The 22,538-nt window shown below is 33.1% G+C and overlaps 1 protein-coding gene across 3 annotated transcripts in view; it reads right to left on the reverse strand.

Annotated features, from left to right (window-relative positions):
- Positions 1–236: 236 nt before the first annotated feature.
- The window catches only part of NUP58 (nucleoporin 58), a 60,793-nt gene continuing 38,491 nt past the window's right edge, over positions 237–22,538 (reverse strand). For 2 of the 3 annotated variants that reach the window (XM_012545192.3, XM_003764458.4), the window contains exons 13-16: positions 20,625–20,826; positions 14,877–14,978; positions 12,956–13,051; positions 9,270–11,519 (exon numbers count right to left, since the gene is read on the reverse strand). In XM_012545192.3, the coding sequence (XP_012400646.1) occupies positions 11,350–11,519; positions 12,956–13,051; positions 14,877–14,978; positions 20,625–20,826 (570 nt within the window). In that variant the 3' untranslated portion in view covers positions 9,270–11,349. Of the gene's footprint in view, positions 383–9,269; positions 11,520–12,955; positions 13,052–14,876; positions 14,979–20,624; positions 20,827–22,538 lie in introns of those variants that run through there. The other variant, XM_031960785.1, reaches the window with a different exon arrangement.

Here is a 22,538-nt window from a genome sequence, read left to right on the forward strand (position 1 = left end):
ATTCTGGGGGAAGATGTTCATGAGTAAACAGGGCATTATTTTATTTCATAATTTAGAGCAATTTTTTTTCCCTTAAGCCAGAAGAAAGCTACCAAATTTATCAGATTAGTTACTTTTACTCAAGATATCATGAAACTAAGAAAAAGACCATTGAACTAGTCAGCCTACTTTCCAGTGCAATTGTTTTCATGATAAGATGAAAAGTCTCTAGAGAATACAGTAATCACATCTAGAAATTTTGCTTGAAATACATTGGTTCAAAACTTCTTTGCAAAGTAGAACTGGGTGCAAGTGACTGTTCAGAATTGAATTTTTCTTCCAAGTTCATTACTCTGTATGACACTGGGTTGAGGAAGTTCAAGTGATATTGGTTGGTGATTATCTAAGAGAAAGAGGAAAAATACCAGTTTAAACAATATTTTATTTCAAGCATAGTAAAAATTAAGTAGTTCTTCAGGATATTAGTCTCTCCACACCTCCCAAGAAGCAAATTAGAGACTGGTTGATGGTTTAGATGCTTGAAAAGCCATGTGTGAAACTTGATCTGAGACTAGAATCAGAAGTTCCATATATGAATGTACACACATATACTTGTTTGCATATTTTTGCTTCTCTATTTTTCTATCCCCAAGATCATACAATTTAGGACTGGAAGAAATCCTGCCAGAGTAAGGAATGCCTCCTCAAGCCCACATCTGCTTTGTTCTTTGACAAATCCTTTGAAAATCCTCAAACATCCCTTTCCTATAGTATTGCTCTTAAAATTCAGTTTCCTATTTTCAACTTCAGCAGAAGATGCAAACATACATTTCAGCTAAGCCTCTAGCTCTCAATCTATTTTACCATAAAAATAATGATAGGTTCATGACAGTAGAGGCTTTAAAGTTACAGAATGCTTGCCTCACTATTTTTTGTGACTATTCACAAAGGAGGAGAAGACAAAATGTAAAGGAAAAAAAACATCATTTAAAGAAATTCATATACAACAAATGGAGTATTTCTAATGATTTCCAGTAAGAAAACACTTAACCAACTCTACAGAAAGAATGGTTTCTCCTGCCATCTGGTGTCAATTGAGCAGAATTGCAATGTATTAGAATAAAATAATTCACTATTTCAGGGAGATGGAGATGATGCTTGGCTTTTCCTTAAACTATTCAAATTTGCATGATTATGAATTAATTCTCATACCTGAGTATTGTTTTGCTTTTTACCTTTTCCAACTCACTTTTAAATAATTCAAATGTATATCTAAATATGAGAAAGTAAGCAATGAATGTTACCAGTCCTGGTCTCAGGGAACAGATACTGAAATAACTTCCCTTAATTTCAACAGAGAGGTGGAGGACCACAAGTATTAAGTGTTGTATATACTGTAAGATGAGTTTATTTTGTTAGTTTGGCTTAACTGTTTTTTCTTTCTGACCAGGGAAGGTTTCAAGGGGAAGTAGTAAAATGTTGAAAGTGGCTGTGATGTGAAAAGACAAAAGGCATTAATAAATCCCTAAAATTATATAAATGATGAGCCATGGTAGTCTGGGAGTCAGGAAATCTCAGTATCGTACCTACTGATCTTGAATAAATCATTAAATCTCTTTGCATATCTTTCTCCATCTGTTCATTGGGAATAGCATCTCCCTCTCCTTTCTATACAAAGATATTAAAAGATCAAGGGGATAGAAAGAACTTCTGTAGTAATTAGACAAAGTGATTGGAAGAAGGAAAATGTGAAATTATAAAGACTATACTAAAGACTCTATAACTCATAGGAATCATAGAAAAGGAGGAAAAAAAGAGTAAAGAGGTAGGAAAAAGTGAAAATATGGGAAAGTTAATGTGAAATTCTTATAGAATATCAGAAAGAAACCCAAATAAGCAAGATTTCAAGTCTTATGAGCATAGTGTCAGGGACTGGATCTATTACTTGTATAAGGGACTTCTGGGTTGAGAAACTGCCCATTCTCTTTATCACTTAGAACACTAAAACATTAAATGACTTGCCCAGTGTCACCCAACCAATGGTGTATCTGAGGAGGCAAGAATAGTTCTCTATTCACTATATAGGCAGCCTCATATTAATATTTTAGAAATGACACTTAATAAAATAGATGTTTCTGCAAAATAATGAAATAATCAAGGAAATTAAGTAGGCAGGAAATCCTGATTTACAGGGAAATAAGAAATAAATGGAGCCAAGTAAAGGAATGAATAAAAGCAGTATTCATGCTCACTTTTCTAAAACTATTTCTAAATGAATGGAATTAAAATTTTTAGCGATGCATCAAGAATAACAGAAATTTTAAAAAATTACAAACAGTAAATTTAATTTCTACCTAACACCTAGCAGACCATTTTAATAAAACTTTTTTTTTTGCATAATTGAGACAGTACATCCAAATTTATTTGAAGATTCTTCATAACATATATGTAAGGCAGTCTTTTAAACTACTGTTATCTACATAACACATTTAACTCAGTTAGTATTTGTCAAAATACTCTTTAAAACCCAACAAATATTTCTATAGTTTTGCATAACTTACAAGCATAAGCTTTTAAAGATGATTCTTGTATAAGCATTTTAAGAACATGTTTATAACTAGGTTAGCTAGGCTACAAATTAGATTACATATCAGTAATATTATAGTAGATCAGTACATTTCTTGGTGCAGATTTGTGATTTCATCAGCAAAGAGAACATTCAGTTAAGAAATTTCCAATGCACATGGCTATACCTTGGCAACAGATAGTTAACACAATCTTTTGAGAATTACTGGGGTGCTGAGAGGTTGGGATCTGACTGAGATCACACAATATATGTAGGGAGGACTTACTCTCAAGTATCCCTGATTCCAAGGAGAACTGCTTTGGTATGCTGCCCTTCCACAGTAATATTAAGAGATCCAATACTATGCAGTAACCAGTAGCATCTCTATGGAAATCATATAAGGAAACCATTGTATCTATTGGGAATCAGTGCTTAATCAGTCCAGAAGAGTGATGTTAACCTCAAAAACAGATTCGCTATTGACTTTAAAAAAACACAAATTAACATTACCTATGTTTTATTGTATTTTTATTTTTGTTAAACATTTCCCAATGCATTTTGATTCAGAAGTTTTATAGGCTACATTTTGTCCTCGGGCCTTGAGGTGGACATCTCTAGGAAGATTTTATTCCATATGAAAAAGATGACTAGTTTTATTTCTTAAAATGTGAATTTATGTATCCAGAAAGGGTATCTCTATGTGGAAACATTGACTTCAATTGAATTCATTGTCTTTTTTACATAGTACAGTCCTTATCTCTGCCTATGAATACAAAGTTTCAAGAAGGTTAAAGTTAGTAAGATGGAATATGGCTCCAACCTTAAATTGGTCCCACTCAACATTTTCTTTTGTCCATGATAAGAATATGGATACTTTTACTTATTGTATTTGCAAATGATACAATATGTGTATGCTGAGAAGAGGGAGAGATGTATCATTAATATGTTAGGTAACAAAAATCAAGTACCAGATGGGTCCCTAGAGATACAAATTTAAAAAGTGTATCCAAAGAGCTTACACCCTACTGAGAGGAAAAACATGTACACAGCTAAGTTTAAAATAAATGTAATACAATTGGGGCGAGGTTTCAGAGAAGCTATTAATGCTGGGGGAATTAGAATTAATCTTATAGGAGGTGGCCCTGGAGCCAAGACTTGCAGGACACTAGAGTCCAAGAAAAAAAGTTATGGAGGGAAAAGGTTCTACTTATGAGGGACAAGCATCTTATGTAGGACATACCTGAAAGGTGGAATGGCATGTCTGGGAACAATGGGTCAGTTTGGTTGGAATTTGGAGGGCATGAAAAGTCATTTGTGATTAGCCTGGCTTCCCAGACAAGCTGAAACCAGACTACGAGACTAAATTACCATTAGGAGTTTGTATTTTATCTTAGAGGCAAACAGTGAGTCTCTGACTGGCTTTTTGATGAGGAAAATAAAGCAATCGGACCAGAGTTGTAAGAGTTTCAATATGGAAGCTACATGAAAGATGGAGAGAGTTAAGGCCAAAGGTGAGAAGTCCAATGAGGAGGCAGGCTAGCACAACAAAGACTTGGAGTAGTAGCTGTGAGTGGAGGGGAAGGATGCAGCGACAAGATAAATTATGGAGGTAAAATCAGCAAGATGGGGCCGGAAATCTAACATTTATTAAATGTCTACTGTGTGTCAGACATTGGGCTTTGCACTCACACAAAGGGGCAAAAGGCAGTGGCTGCCCTCAAAAAGCTCACCATCAAATGGGAGATAGTATGGACAAATAATTAAGGTAGATGGGAAATAATTAACAGATGTAAAGCACTAGAATTAAAAAAGGTTGGGAAAGGCTTCCTCTAGAAGACCGAATTTTAGTTGGGACTTAACCGAAGCCAGGAGACAGACATGAAGTGTTCCAGGCATGTTGGACAGCCAGAGGATAGTATCTTGTTCATGGAACAGCCAGTAGTCCAGGGCAACTGGACTGAAGGGTACAGGAGGGAAATAAGGTGTAAGAAGGCTGACTGGAAATGGGGGGTGGGGCAGTTTATGAAGGACTCTAAAAACCAAATTGATTAGATGGGAGGATGGAGATATTATTAGAGCAAAGAGTTGAAGATGACCCCTAGATTTCAAACCTGGATGACTGGAAGAATGGTGGACATCCTTATCAGAAATAATTTAAAAAGAAGGGAGGGTTTGTGGGTGAAGATGATAGCGAGTTCTCTTTCAGACATAATGAATTTGAGATTCAAATGTAGATGGCTAGCAGTCAAACCTGTGGAACTCAGGAGATTAAGGTTTGCTAGATGAATCATTTGCAAAGATGATAAATTGAACCAATAAAAGTGAAGAGATTTTATGGAGGTAGAATCAGCAAAACATGATTAACTGAATCTAATTAGTAAAAATTAGTAAAATTGATTAGTAAAGGAATAGAAGATCCAGAAATGAATCCTCATGAATTGATGCAAAGTGAATAGAACCAGAAAAAAAATATACTAAATGACAATGTAAATAGAAAGCAAATAAGTAGAAACAATGAAATAAAAACATAAGCTTGACCCCCAAAAAAAGATATGAGAAGCCATCTCCCCTCTCCATATTTTTTTAAAAATAAAGGTTGAGAACTATGGATAGACTACTGCAGAACGTCAGTCTTTTTTTGCGGCAGTTTGTTGTAGTAAATAGAACAAGGCTTAGAGTCAGGAACCTGGGTTCAGGTATTACCTCTGAGGTAGCCTGGCAAATCAGTTAACCTCTCAGTGCTCTAAGACTAGAAATTGCCAGGTGTCAATTCCTTATATCAATGAAATCACAATTTTTAACATACTGGCTATCTAGGCCGAGTTGTTTCCCTCCCTTCATTTTTATAATTGTTTGTTCAACATTTGGAGCTATCTGTGATATAAAACCAAAATATATCAAAAATTTTTAGAAGTAATGTGTTATCATTCCCCCCCCCCCCCCAGTTGTATCTGACTTGCCATAACACTATATATATACACACTTTTGGCAAATACACTGTCTGTCATTTCTCTTCCAGCTTATTTAACAGATGAGGAAAGTTAAGTCTAACAGGGTTAAGTGACTTATCCAGTGTCACATAGCTAGTTGTGTCCAGACCACATTTGAACTCAGGGTGATGAGCCTTCCTGACTCCAGGCCTGGCCCACTATCTATTGTGCCACCTACCTGCTCCTAAAAGTGTATAATTCTAAAAAGTAGTTCATAATTATAATGTATTAGTCAGGAAAAGAATGATTTAGCCTATGGGGGGAAAAATTTAGGAAGGGAAGGACAAGATAACTTTTCTCTAAGTATTTGGAAAATAGATCACATATATGGATTAGATTTGTTTTGCTTGACCATGAAGGGCAGAAATAGGAACAATAAATGGAAGCTACAATTTAGCAGAGAGCATTTCTAATTAGTGCTGCCCATTCCAAAGAAAGTAGAATGGTCCTAGGGAGAGGAGTAGAGAGAGCATGGCTTTCTTTCACTAGAAATCTTTGGGCAAAGGCTGGATGACCATTTAGGTATTGCTATAAAGAGGATTCTTCTCAGGCATGGGATGGACTATATCATCTTTTGAGATACCCCCAGCTCTTGAATTGTGAATTTTGTTTTCTATCTTAAGGCAAATTGTATACAAGAAACAAAGATTTCTGGTGTCATTTGCCATCTCAACTCCTAGTGTCTACACTATCTCTGTTATACAATTGTGATTCTGGGGATCTGGATTAAGTTTAAATGATTGAGGAACAAAAATAAAAAATATCAAGAAATGATTTTGGAAAAAAATTATTTTGAAAATTGCCTGTTAGATCCCAGTCTAGTTAGAAATAACAATGCAAGGAAAGGTGTTAAACTACAGTTATGAGAACTTGCAGAAGTATCAGATTCTTCTATTCCATTTATAACTGTGATACATATCAAAATGAGTAAGTCCAATCTATAAATATTTAACTTTTACTAATACCTACAAATTATTTTATTATTAAATTATAAATTTTATAAAATATAATATATATAATATAAACATATAAATTATTTTTATTATCTGGGTATATTTTCCACATTGGCAGTATTCAATGCAAAATGGCCAAAGGTCATTAGTGTAAAAAAGCTTTTACTGATTAAAAATACTGGACTATTCAGTTTTGAAATGTTATGCCTATAAATGCAACTTCCTTTACTATCACCATAAATCATTCAGGCCTATATGATGAAATATTTGAGTCCTCAAAATGGAAGCAATATAGACTGGAGTGTAGAGAACTGGGCATAAATACCAATTCTACCACTGTGAATGCCTATCTATGTGACAGCCTACCTTATGTGACAGCTTCAGGTTACTTATTTAAAACAAAGGGGTCATAAAAGATCATGAGGTCAGAAGAAGGACCTTACATAGAAGTCATCAAGTCCAGCTTCCCTTTTTTTTTTTTTTTTAACAGGTGAGGAAACAAGATATTCAGAAATGCTCAATTACCTAATCATGCAGTAAGAGGGAGAGCAGGAATCTGAACCTTTTTTCTGTCCAAATACAGTACTTTCCCACTGCAATGTACAGACTGTAAATTTCTACCAATTAAAAATTTATAATTCTCTTAGAACCTCAAAAAATCCAATCTAATAAATATTAAATATTATGTGCAAGTCATTGTGACTTTACCAAAGTAAAAAAGAATTTCAATGTAATTTTAAAATATGATTTTGAAGAAAATATTTTGCTGATCGAATCCTAAAACCCTTTGGGACCACTCTATTACTTCTGATAATGGTCTAATTTTTCCCACAATTTTCAGCTGCATAATAAAACTACTTTGGCATGTATGCTTAAATAGAAATGTTGACAAACTGGACTAATAGCTGCTTCTCATTTTGTCTCCTATTTTCTGATTCTTTCGCCCTATAGAAAAGGAATCTGATGCCAAATGATCTGATGAACATTACAGTACTTAGTTTCAGAACTACTACCGGACTTTGATAATAATGCTCAAGAACCTGATACTCCATCTTTGTTATAAACTCATCTCAACATCTGCTGAAATCCTTTAAGCCTCAACTTAGGCGCCAACCACTTCCAGTATCTCCTGATCCCCTCCCCAACTTAGTTGACAAAGCATAAAGTCTTTCAACAGAGCAATATATGCATTTGGACTGGGAGTCAGAAGATACCAAATGTAATCGCAGTTTGTTTATTTACTACTTGACTCAATCACAATCTGTGAACTGATTTGCTTATCTATAAAATGAGAAAGTTTAGTAAACTAGATAATTTCCTAAGGCCCCTTTGGGCCGTAAGTGTAAGGTATTTAATTTGACCCTATCACATGCCTTTGTATTAATTTATTTGTCTACATTTTAATCTGCCTTGGGGAGACCAGGCACTGCTTTTTTCACAATGTATAACCACTGTATTTCAGTACTTTGCACATAATGCTTTTATTTTTACTGAATTCAATATACATTTTCTTGGCTAATGGTTGGTCATTATCCCTTGCTTGTTAGTCCTCTTATGGCTTGATTCCAGCTGGCTTCTAATAAGTAACAAGTTAACTGGGTATTTCGATGACAGATCTAGATACTTTTCATAAATAGAGTTTGGAACCATCCCTGAATCTACATGTCTTTAATCATAATACCCTCAAAGTCAACCAAAGGTTTTTAAATTCTTTGCAAATATAATATTATTGGTCTCTAGGTAAAGAATAATCAACAAGGCAAAATGGAAAAATGTTTAAGCAAAATTGGAACCATGAACTAGATCATACATAGTTCATGATGAAGTACTCCATTGTCACATGATTGTCTAAGAAGTTTTTTTTTTTTGGTATTGCTAAAAATACAAAGAACCCCTGGCAGGCAAACCATGTTAAAACCTGTCTGTTCTCCTCCCACTCAATGTTATATTACTTCCACTGGGGAATGGTCACCTATGGAACCATAATGTTAGCTAGTTTCTTTTCTATTGATTTGATAAGTAAGACATTTGACATTTAGCATAAAAGGAAAATCTAGCAACCTATTATGGTATACCTTCTATTTGTTCACAGCCAAACAGACAAGCCAAGAACAACCAATTACCCAATTTGATAGAGACTTTCCCAATACAGTACACAGCAGGACATGAAGGCTGGGTACTAAATTTCTTGTTTTAAAGTAGCAACAGAAAGTAAATCAATTACCAGTTACACTTCCCAAAAGAAATGGCAAAATCAATATGGTGGCAGGTTTATCTGAATCTCTCCTTGAACCAAGAAAAGATGCATGTGCCACTGAGAAAGTAAGTTTTTAAAGCCTCTTGACCAAAGTATACTTGCAGTTCTCAACCCTCAGGGACATTTTCGATCAAGTAATTCTGCATTTGTATGAACTGGAGAATGCTTTATAAGGATGCCATTCTTAGATGTACATACTAAGAAATGCAAATGAACAAATTTTACTTGTTCTAAAAACGAATATCCACATAGCAAAACACCAGCCATTATTGTAGTATTTACTGGAACTTAGCTTGTTTCAAAAAAGGGGAACATTTTTTCAGGGAAAAAAAAAATTGACATGATGCTTATTTTTGTGATGAGCAAACAGATGTGGAGGACACAAAAGAGATACTGTTGGAGGATTTAAAAGAATATAAACCAATTAATAAAACACATCAAGATGACCCATCCAACTAAGAGGCTAAAATTCTAAGAACCACTAGTAAATGTTCAGATTAATGGGCAAGTGATAGCTATAAGAGTTTGGAGCACTGATGCAATAAATTTTATTGTTTACACAGTGGTAGGTTGCAGACAAAGTGCAGACAATGTGGACAATGGCAGCACATTTAAAAATTTCACAAATGGTACAAGAATTCCAGTGGTTCAACATTTTAAAATTTAACATAAAAAAAAAAAAAAAAAGAAACAAAGCAATAACAGAGAAATGCAAATACCCAGATTGTTTTGTTTTTTTTTTTTTTTGCACCCCAATGCAATACAACTTTTGAAGAAAAGTTTGGTTTGAATGCAACGTTTTAATGTCCAATGTTCAAAAGACAAATAACATGCTTTTTCTATATCTCCCTTCCCCTTAATCTCAGATTCACTAACAAAAGTGAAAGCAATTTTAGTACTAAAAAAAAAATATACCCCCTTTAAAATTTATGAAGGAAGAGATAATCCATTTCAATGAGGACCAATCACTGTATGTAGAACCATTTCAAACATACAAAATGGTACTTGACAACACTGTTACAATCAAAAGCAACTGACATACCCCCCCCCAAAATATATATATATATATTTGTAAGATATATATATAGATAGATAGATACACACGTATATGCAACACTTGTTTTAGAAAAAAAGTTGTCTTGGTGAAAATGATCCTGTAATATTTGATTTGATGCACATTATATACAAAACCCTTCTATATAAAAAAGTATATTATTGTCAATGAAGTTCCATGCTCACACTCCATCTGATACCTGTACTTGCAAGATAAATGATTCACGGATTGATGGTGGAAGTTATTTTTGTGATAAATCTCATGTAAGGCAGTTCATTCCTTAAAAGGGATTCCCCTCCAACCTCCAACTAAAATTTTACTTTAGAAACACTAACTACACAGATATGCTTTGATATTATTAGCTTATTATAACATGGAGTTCCCTATAATAGAAAGACTAGGGATAGTTTACAGATGCTGGCAAGAATGAATATTTTGCTCTCAAAATATACTATTTCTCTTTTCCATATTAAGCAATTACTTAAAGACACTGAGAGCTGATAAAAGCCATTTCTTTTGGTGCTGATGTCAGTAGCCCTATATGAAAAAACTCCATATTGAAATGGCTAGAAAAGTTGCCATTAGAGGAACAGTCAGTGCATCCATCACCTGCATAGAATTGGGAACTTTGGCTTCATAGTTCTTTGCACCTAAACCAACGGTCTAGAATTGTAAATATTCTCCTGAAAGTGAATCTTAGGGGGGAAAAAAAAAGGAAGCAAGTTTTTAAAACCTCATTATCATCCGGGGTGCTGATCAACATAGGAACAGATAAGTTTTTAAAAGCCCTTGGAATGTGCTACAGGACCAGATGATGCAAGTCCTCTCTTTGATGTGGCTATGAAAGGTGAAGGCTAAAATGAGGAGAGAAAAAACAGCTTGGCAATGAAGGAAACTGTTGGTTAACAATGGAAGACAACATAATATCTTAATAAGCAACAAGGCTCTGAAAAAAAAAAAAAAAACACGGAAAAGGAAATATTCAAAAGGGGGTAAAGATAACATTGAGGCAAGATTTGTACGTGTGTAAATATATATTTTAATATGTACACAACATGTGTGCATTATGCTGTATATATTTACATACATATTCACAGAAATGCCCTGCAGTAGATTCCAAAAGGCCTTCTCAAAAACAAACAAAAAAAAACACCCCACAAATTATGAACTCTTATATCCATACTAGAATATACTTTATATATGTACAAGGATCAAAGATGTATCAATTTCTATGAATAGGCCTTATTAACAAAAACACTGCTAACATTAGGCTAAATAATGGTTTTACAAGTTGTCTCAGTGATATCATCAAAACATTTCTAAAGCTAGGAACTAAAATAATAAGAATACACAATTGAGTTAATATTAACAAGAAAATAGCTGTTCATCATGACTGGTGTGGATACAATTTAAATTTCAGAGTAGGGAAAAATATCAAAACCTTATAAATCTCTTGGGATGCAATTAATTGTTGCATCAGTTCCTAGAAAAATAGATTTATAGAATGAATAGAGCGGTTGCAGTTTTTACTGCCCCGCCCACCCAAATGTTTATCTTTTTCCTCTTTTGTTTCCAGCTGGCGGTTTCTTCAGCTGAAGGAGTTGTCCTCCTGTTCCAAATCCTGCAGAGGCAGGATTGGACACCCCGAATGTCAGGCCAGCTGATGCTGTGATGCCGGGATTGCTGAAGTTAAACCCAGTTGTACTTGAGCTGCCAAAGCCTTGTGTGTAGGGGAAAAAATATTTATGTCAGAAATTAAATCACAACAACAATTTCACATATTTCTTGGAAAAAGCAATCTGTATCTGAAAGAATTGAAAGAAATTTAAATTCGCTCAGTAATCTCAGGCTACTAAATGTCTAACGTGGCATTAGGCAAGAAAAATCTTTCTGGTATCAGAGATTAAGCATGCAGACTACGCCAAGGGCCTTGTTTCTGAAGGCCTACCATAACCACTTCAACTCTGTGTGAAAGAAGTGAGTCTTATCTTAACTATTCAAGCCTCATACACCTCCCTTTCTACAACCAAGCAGCCCACCACCACACATAATGTCTAATTTCAAGGGGCAAAATGAAAAGATGAATAATTTTGCAAGCCTGGTTTGATAAAATTACCTTTGGGTAATTAAGATGACATGACATTCTAGTTGAGTTAATCATACCACCACTATCATCTTCAGAACAGCAATCCTCATAGCCCTCAAAAGGGAAAAGCATCACAACTAGCTTAGTAGGCTAGCTGGACATGTCCATTTGAAACATAGCCAATTACAAACTAAATGTCTTTCAAAATAAACACGTATCAATACAAGCTATTTTAGGGGCATGCTATTTATTATCAAACAATGAACATTTAAAGAAACATAAAATATCAATTATTAGTTACTAATCCAAAACTGTTCCAAAGTTTTATTTCACTTGAGGCCTTGTATTAATAGCTATCAAAATTTATATTCTAAAAGTAAAGTGTTAAATGTTAATAGATGTTCTAATAGGCACAGACTTATGGTTTCACATGAAATAAGGTCAAGTGGAACATTTACTGCTAAATGTCTTATCTTTGGAACAGAAATCCTTCCCCAGAATGTTCCATGAGCGAATTTTATTAAATATTTGGCAGCAATTTCATGATAAAATTTGTTAAGCTGAGCTAAATGATTTCAAATGAAATAGGTCACTAGTGTCCAAAAGAACTGCTGTTTGGATAAGGCAATGAATAAAGGATGAGGCTTGGTGTTTTGGGGAACCTGGACAGCTCACTAAACAAATCTCTTTTACCTTCAGTTTCCTTCTGTAAAACGGGGAAAATAACCCTACATCCCAAGTTTGCTAATAGAGATAAAAGATAATATATGTAAAATGCTTTGCAGAGACCATAGTCTGCGGTAGTAGCTACATAAATTCTAGGTATTTTTAGTACAGCTATCATTATTAAGGATGAGAATAATTAGGGGATTAAATTAAGAAGTCTGAAAAATCTGACATGTTTAGAAGAGGCGGGACAAAGATTAAGATCTATATAGGTATATTTTTGTATACGATAATATAGGGTGAAATGATCTTTTTTTGGATATGTGGAATAAAAGCATTGTTTAAATCTTTAAATCAAATTATTTACACTTTCAAATTTTTCTAAAATTCAGACACAAACAAACCTGCACTAAGACTTCCTGAGGGTTTATTTGTTGTTCCAAATCCAAATGTGGAGGCCCCTGTGGTGTTGCTTCCAAAACCAGAGCTAGTTCCAAATCCTAGTGGAAGGGTGGTAGAGAAACATACAATGGCACATAAAAGATAAGTCAAAAGCTACTAACAAATAAAATCTAAAATTGTCCAAAGTTTTACAAATACAATCTTGGATGTATAACTATGTAAATATATGCTTATTTCAAAACTTGTTTGGCAATTTGTATTTATGGAATTGTTGAAATAACTACATACACAACATTGATCTACCAGTCATTTGCTCAAATCGGTGCTGCACAGACATATAAACCTTCCTTTAATTAGGAGATGTCATAAAGAAACAATCATATTAATTTTGAGTTAAATAAATTTGCACTCATTTAGAATCAATATTAACAATTCACATTTTAAATAAGAAAACAGCTAACTGATCAAGAACATGAACAAAAACATAATCATTAGCTTCTTTATCAAATGGGCTAGATATTTTTAATAAACACCATGAGTTAATTCCAGCTCATTTGGTACAAAAGTACTTCCCTCTTGTAAATCACTTCATTTAATGAAAAATGATTCTCTAGATTTCATGAGCATGACACATATCACTATTGGAGAATTCAATGTTTACAGATTTTTTTTTTTACATATTAAAGGCTCATTTTATTTTGCTTTTAATATGCAAAAATTTTAATTAAATATGAAATCTGTACTAGTTTCCATTTCTTCATGAAATCCAATTAGCTATCATGTTCCAAAAGTCCTAATACAAAAATAGAAAATGTTTCTATGTAGACAGTAAAACTATTTTCACAAATGCAAAAACAAATTGTATTTTTTCCCAACCATACAAATTGCAAAAGGAATTATAAAGGATTCCTTTAAGACCACATGTAAGAAAACCAGCTTGTGTAACAATCCTAACAAGTTATATGACAAATAATTTGAAATTTTTTTTTACAATATAAAAACCTTTTTATTAGTTCACAAAACTTTCTGAAGCAGAGTTTATTCAAATACTGACTCTGACATTTTAGTGTTAAACATTACAGTTCTCTGTACAACTAACGGTCATGATACAATTTCAGAATAATTGTTTTTGCATTAATTACAACAACTTAAAACTTCATTCCCCAAGGAAAACTTGTTTTGTGAACTATAACATGGGGGAACTATGCTATACAGAAACAGTTTATTCACAGTATGATCAACTCTCTCAACTCACTATGCCAAAAGTATTAAAATACATTATGGTTGCTTTTTTTTTTTTTAACACTGGATTTTCTTATGGCAACATTAACATTATATTGCACATTATATTGCAATGTTTAAACATGCAGGTGCTTAATCAGGCATTCAACAAAGAACTGTGCTTCATTGGTAAAAGTCAAGTTACAATGCAAAAACAGCCATAGATAAGCAAAGCTAGTGACCAGGAATTACTCTTAGTTTAGCATAAATAAGCTAATAACTAATTTTAAATTTATATAAATTGTTCAATTTTTATTTTCTGTACTATAATGTGTTTCATTGCTTAAAATGTTCCCTTTTTTTACAAATGAGAATTTTTTAAGCTTAACTAAGAGAAAATAGTTAAGGCCTCCAAAGCATTAGTAACACTATGGACTAATTAAATTAATATAATTTAAAATGTTACTTTTATATTGATCTCCTTCACCTTTTTTTTTTTTTTGGTACTGAATTTTCATAGCCTCAATAATCATCTATTTTCTTTCACTGAGACTGTCACTATAAGGAATAAATAAGGAGAATCTTTCCTGTCAGTGCTAATTTTAACTTCTGAAGCATCAGAAGATCCTCATTTAAAATTTTTGTAATTACCAGTTCAGATATATAAAGGTTAAAGGAAACATTAGAAAAGTTAAAGTGTACCTCCAAGATTTGAAGTAGAACCTAAGCCACTTGATTGCAAGCCAGTGCCAATACCTGAGCCGAATGGTGTTCCAAAACTAACTCCCAGAGATGGCTGTGGCCCTGGTATAAAAAAAAAAAAAAGAAAATGGGGAAAAAAAAGCTTGCCTTACTCTTTTCAAGATTTAAGTTTCTTTATTTTAAGAATGAACATGAAGTGATTTTCGACAAATTTTGTTAAAAATTTTAAAATCTGAGTCTCAAAAATTTTCCCAAAACTAACTTATGTTTTCCACCTGAGAAATCTAAGATGAAGATTTTACACTAGAAAACTAAGACAGTATTACCACATGGAAAGGAACTTATAAAGTATATAAATATAAACCTTCTAATCTAACAAATTATACACCAAAAATAACAAAAATATTTAATGTATTATCAATTCAAATTCTCTTGGTTTAGTTTTTAAATTATTTTAACTCTCTTACTCACCTTTTAAGAAAAATTAGATAGTGAATCAAGTGTAGGATTTCATGGTTTTTGTTCTTTATTTAGAGAGAAACTTTGATTCCTGTTAGTGTCAGATTTTAAAAAGACTGGTGCTAACATTGTAAAACTATCATGTTACCAAGAGTGAAAACTAAAAACTTATTATGGTTTTGCATTTGAAAGATCAAATTTTATATGTACAATAAATGGATAAAAAACAAGACAGTGTTTTATTTTATTAAATTTATTGTTCATTTTAAAGTAAATCAATTACACAGTAACATGACAATTCAAACTTGTTCACAAAAAGTGATATCCGAGTTCTGTTGTTAAGTTCTGCTACATTACACCATTCCATAAAGTTAAATTATTCAAATCACCTGATTAATAAATATGATAGATTAATAAACATTTACAAAGGCACAGTTGTGTACCTTGACCAATTCAATAAATACATTCAAGATTTCAATTCAGAAACTTTTCCCCATAATTTTGGAATACCTCAGATCAAGATTCGTTAGAAACTCTTTTCCCATCTGTTAGTTTATAGTTTAGGCTGAGTGTGGTGAGGACAGAAACAAACTAGCCTCTTCTTTAAACAGTGTTAGTGACCCAGAATATAAAAGTCTAAAAATCTCTCATTTTGATAAATGATTTATGAAAATGATTCGACAGGTTTTCTGCACAGTACAATCTTCATTGTCTTGTCATTTTCAAACACAGTGATCAGTGCATCTCAAAGTGTGGGGATAGGAGATTACTCAAGTAAAACACACATTAAAAAAATTAAATTTTAAAAGAAACCAAAATCTTCAAGTTGTCCAATGCGGAATAAGGTTTGTATATTCAAAAATTAGTGTTAAATTATAAAGTACCCATAAGTACTGAGAAACTTTGTTCTGTCTAAAATAATGAGATAAACTGGGTTTTCCAAATAGATTGTAAACATAAAACAAAAAGTAACATAATTGATAGCAGCCAAGGTCCTTACACTACTATTTTTAAAAAATAAGTTAAAAAATTGATTTTTACATCCATTTTTTTGAGATTCAGATATCTGCTTAGTAGCTCTTTTAAAAAACTGTTATGACAGTACAAATAAACTAAAGACAATTTCATAATTTGAACAAAATATGAAGAAAACATATGTCCAGTTTCTTCAAGTTTAAGGGAAGGCCTCAAGTTACACATTAATAGGAGGCACTGCTGGTGGAAGACCAAGAAGAATAAAAACACCACATCTCTCAGCCCTCCGAATCAAGAATTTTATCAAATATAACATACTGTTTTTGTTGTTTTGTGTGTATATTTTAAGACCAACAGAACATGGTTATTCTAAATACCAACAGTCAAGCTATAGAAAAAAAAGGTCAGAACCCATCCCTAAAGCTGACAGGCTTTTTCATTGTACAACAGAAATAGGATATATACTTCAGTTGAGTTTTGTACTTTAACATAAATTTCTGAAGGCAACATCATTTATAATCTAGTAGGCAAATGTACATCATTTTCAAATAGTGAAAACTTTGTCTTGTGCCAAAGTACTAGCAGATAATGCATTCTTTGGCTACTATCATAAATTGGTTTCATTTTCAGGATGAGAAACAACTCCTTCAGAAAAGAGTTATTCTAACAAGTCTAAAAGTATACTTCAAAAAAAGTATACTTTCAAAATAGTTATACCTGAAGGACTGTTAATTTAATAAATAAACTCTCCACTAAGAAACCATTTAAGTAGTAATAGGCCATCATGATTGCCCAAAGTGAACCTTTACTCACAGTAACATTTTACCAAAGTTACCACATAACATTCACACACAATTCAATCAAAGCTTAACATTGTAATTACTATTTTTCTATCAATAAATTCTACCTTCTAGATCTGACTTACAAAAAAAGGCAAGTGCTTAAAACTTCTTTAAGATGTTCAAGGATCAAACACCTTAAGATGCTACTTTAAAATTACCAAATCCTATTTGAGAAAAAAAAAAAATCAAATGCCCGCCCCTCCCCACAGTTGAAAATTTTCATACTTACTGATTTAATGGGGAATGTTCCTTTGGTTAATAAATAATAATAAAAATCACAAACCCCTAAAATTTCTGGATGGAAGACTTAGGATTTCCAGGTTAACACTAAACCTAAGATTTCCAAACCTATATTCAAAGCTAGAAAATGTGAATTTCTAACAAAATGGTCTCAGCTCTCTTTAAGAACAGCAGCCAAGTATGAGAAAAAGTCTCATATTATGTAAACATCAAATACTTTTTAAAATAAGCAAATGATAACTCAATAAGTTAGGATTTTCTATATCTCTATTCAGTTAACAATTATACTGCAAACATTACATTTAAATTACTATACATTGATTTATAAAAAGGCTAAGGAAACTGTTGTAGAGCAAATTGAGAGTTCTTTCCCATTGTCCTTTAACTTATCTAAGAACTCTTATCCTCATTTTTTTTTCATATGTACATGTTCACTTACAAGCAGCTCTCTAACATCGCCAGTACTCCTCAGCCTCCAGAAAAACAGTAGCCATAGAACACACTTGCCTAAGAACTACAACTATATCTGCATTAAAAAAAAAATCAAAAACTAAACTAAGAAACAATCTCAACAGATCATTTGATTTCTGTCTCTGGGAAAGACACATGGACCATCCGCAAGAAATAGTTGTCTAAAAAGTCAGCTCTGCACCCATATATTTACATTCTCAACAGGCAAGGATTGGATCTATTCTTAAAAACCAAAAAAGCACCTGACAACTTAGAAAATGGCTCAAATCTTGCACAGGTCAGTAGTGGCATCTGAAAACAGTAAAAAATACCCTAGCTGCTCATAGATGATTTTTAAAACTTTCTACTAGCATGTATTAGAGAAAGAGTTTTCCCTTATTTAAAACAGATCCACAAAGTCATGGACAAAAAAATAAGTTATCTCTGCTGTATGAATAACAGAGCATATAAATCAATAATTAACTCAGTTTCCAGCGGAGCAGTCAATAAACTCATCAGAATACTGCTTTATACATGCACTCATTCCCGTTAAATGTTAATACTGACAATCACTGCACTAAGATCACTTAAGCTTTCCACTGGGCAAAAGCCCAACAGAATGGCTGCATCGTAGGCATGGAATACCTCTAAAAGGAGGAATACAGTCTGGTTATCAAAACTGCTCAGCTGTTTAGGTCTGAAGAGTTCCATTTCATTTATCTTTAATACTGACAAGGCTAACAAAGCTGGGGGTATTCCTGTCTTAAACTGAAAAGCCATAGACTTCATAAGAGAAAACATCATAGGATCAGAATTTCTGCAGTGATGAAAAGGTATAATTGATTTTCCCCAAAGGCTAAGGACAGCATTTTAAAATAAAAGCATATGGGCAAACAAGAAAATTGTTTCTGCAGGTAATTAACAGGCACTCTAACTTTAGTTTCATAATAAATATATTACCAAAACCAGAAAAAAACCCCAAGAACTTTCAAAATAAAATTGTTTCATTAGGATGTTTTAACTTTCCACCTGACAGAACAGTTTATTGTAATTTATCTTGGTTGTCTGTTGCAGAAGAATACAGACAACCAAGATAAATTACAATAAAGTGTAATTTTTTTTTTTTTGGCATGACACTTTAATAATTTTGACTTTTCCCAACTTTTTCCACCTGGGATGGATACTGACAAAAATTTCTATAAGCAGGAAAGAAATTAGTACTATTCTAATTCTGTAGTTAACTCAGTGCTCAGTGCTTATGATTCCCTAATTATGGATTTGCTTTCTGTAGGGATTCTTCTGTTTCATGACTAGAGATCACACATCAATAATAGTCATCTATTGTGTATATGTATACACACACATACACACCACTGGTCACAAAATGACCAGGAAGTAGAAAGTGTCTATGGGCCAGTGCAAATCTATTACCACTAATAAAAAAAATTCAAGGTGCTCTAATGATGGAGGGTCAGCAATATCATTTTCATTTATGAAGTTAAGTGAGAATAATAATCCAACCAAGCAGCAAACATCAAAGAACATACAAGATTGCAAGCTCATTGAAGGCAGGGATCACATTATTCATCTTCATACCCCTCATAATACCTTACATAGGACAGGTGTTTAAAATGTTTAATGATGTTATTCTCATCATGGAGGCTATATATAAATTGAAAAGCCATAGGACAGTCAAGATTTTATTAAAAAAAAAATTTTTTTTTTTATTTCTTGCACTATTTTAACTTACTGCTTAGACCTAGCCTCTTGGTACATATATGCCAGAACAAACTAAGGTGCTGTGGAGGAAATAACTTAGTTTTTTATATTTTGTAAAAATCTATTTCCATGAAAAAGGAGAAATATCATCTTCATTTAAATAAAGTACATGTCTTCTACATGCCAAAATCTAGTGCAGCCAATCACAGCTAAAACAGGTCTGTGAAAGTGGGCAAGCAATAAGACTACAGATAAAGAATTGGAGTAAACCTAACAAGAATTAATTTGAGCCTAAAATGCAGATTTGCCTAGAAATAGATTTAAAAATAATCTGATTATATCCTTCTCAACTATTATTTTATAATCAGCTTAGTTTTCCTCTATTCAAGTACCTTTTTTATATTCAACCTAACCTAAGCAATTTCAACACGCACATAGCTTTCATAGCTTTCTTTTCTCTCATCATATCTGTTCATTTTCAAGGCACTAGACCGAAAGTTGGTCTAACACATATCTTCTTCAAAAATTGGTTTGGTGAGTGAGTACATATGCCTTCCAGTCAACACAAACACACACATAACACCTGCATTACCTTTAACATACCTTCAGCAAAAGTAAACTTCATTTTATATGTACATGTGGGTTGCCAGATACAATGTTGAATGATGAAAATGAATCAATTGCTTTACATAAGAAAATGTAATGTGTAGCTGGATTGCTCATTTCTGACTTTGAAATTATGTACTACATAATTACAATTTTAGAATTTAATAGTATATTCTTTAGGGAAATTTAATAGCAAAAGATCAAGTCCCATAAGGTACTGAGTGATTCAGCAAATACCATTAAGAATACTGACAACATTAAATACCTAACTGATTTATTATTATTGCTAAGTCTACCCTGCATTTTCTAACATATATTTTGTCACAATGATCAGATTTCTCTAGATAACAGCTACTCATAGAAACTTTAAATACTAACACAAAGACCTTATATAAAAATGTACACAAATTGACTGTAGTTGTAACACTAATAAGCTATAACTTGAATGCATTCAGACCTGTAGCAGGCTGTTGCTGCTGTGTGAGTGTTGCAGCCATCGCAACGGCTGCTGCATTTGGTATGTTGCTGAAAGGAGTGGGGCCGGTAGTAACTCTTGGAGCATTCTGCCACTTCTTGGCTTCTGCTCGTCTTGCCTCAAAAACATCCATGGGATCTCCCAGGAACATTTTTCTATAACCAAGATACTGTTCCTTGAGCATCTAAAAGGATAAATTTAAAAAAAAAAGTTTTCAAAAAGGCTTTATATTATATCTAATAGTCATATAAATTGTGAAATACATTACCAACAATGTATCCTAGAGTCCATAGCCACTCCCCACTAACAATCTTCCTTCTAAACTGACAAATTTTTGCAAGGGTATACTCTCTCCTGAATTTATTTTTAAAAAATCTCTTTATTCATTTTATGTATTACTTATCTATGTTTGCCACATTGAGAGTAGACATAGTATAGTTACATTTATACAAATAAAATCTAAGAAAACCTAGCTAAGTTTTGGAAGTAGAAATAAACTTTTAGAACTACTTCAAACCTATTTCTCCTCCTGTTAACTAACTCAATCCCAACTGGTCAACTTTTCTAGTAAAGGAATGAATAGAACCCGATTTCCTACTTGGAGGAGAATCAGAAGTTTTTATCAAAAAGATGAAAAATAACTTTGAATGCATACCTACAAAATAGAAGTACTAGAAGAAAAATGTAGAATTCCCATCAAATTATGCTTGTATTTTCCATTATATTGCTAGAAATAATTGTGTAAATGACTTCTGCTTTAAGGACATCAGTAAATAAAATGTATAATTAAGTAGGATTTTATCCTTTAAGAACAGAAATAAAAATCATGTTTTCACTACAATTTCCACTTTCTGCTGCCAGTGAAAGTAGCTCAAATGATTTTTTTCTAACTGGCAATTGGGGGGGGGGGGGGGGGGAGGGGGGAAGGGAAGAATTACAAGGGCCCCAAAGGCAACAATCTAGACACTGACTTAAGGCACAAAATTAGATATTCCTATCTTTTACAAATTTCCATTTCTGGTGCAGTAGAAATCACTAAAAAATAAATACCCTGGGCAGCTAGGTGGCACAGTGGTTAGAGCACTAGCCCTGAAGTCAGGTAATAAACATTTATTAAGCACCTATTATGTGCCTACAATTTCTATGCTAACCATTGGGGAGAAAAGAAAGGCAAAGGACACTTCCTGATATCAAAGAATTCACAGTCTAAAGGGGGTAGAGATAACATGTAAGATAAACTGAAGATAATCAACAGAGGGAGAGAACTAGGATTAAGAGGGATAAGGAAAGCCTTTCTGTAGAAAGTAGGAATTTAGCCAGGATTTGAAGAAAGAAAAGTCAGGAGGCAGAGATGAGTGAGGAAGGAGTGAATTCCAAGCCTGGGAAACAGCCAGAGTAAACACCTAGAGTTGGAAAGGAGAATCTTATATTTTAGCAGTTATAAGGTGTAAGATGTGAAAAAATGGGAATAAGGGGACAAGTTAGGGAGCCACTGGAATTTACTGAATAAAAAAAAAATAAAAAAAAGGGTGGGGTAGGGGACTAGTATTGTGACAGGATCAGACTTGAGTTTTAAGAAATCTGAGTGGAAGGATTAGATCTGGAAGTCTATCTTATAGGCCATTAGGACAAAGAATCCCTGGTGTAAAAGTCAGATTTTAAAAGGATACCTAAAAGTCAGATTTTTAAAGGATACTTAAGAGATGTAATGTAAGCAAAGACAGGAAATTGAGAAAGAAAAGAGAAGAGTGGCAAGGGCCTGATTCTGTGTTCTATCTTCTCTTCTCCCTCTATATTATTTCACTTAGTGATCTCATCAATTTCCATTCATTTAATTACCATCTCTATGCCGATGATTCTCATATTTACCTATCCTACTCCAATCTCTGCTGACTT

The sequence above is a fragment of the Sarcophilus harrisii genome, chromosome 3 (assembly GCF_902635505.1).
Source record: "Sarcophilus harrisii chromosome 3, mSarHar1.11, whole genome shotgun sequence".
Lineage (NCBI taxonomy): Eukaryota > Metazoa > Chordata > Mammalia > Dasyuromorphia > Dasyuridae > Sarcophilus > Sarcophilus harrisii.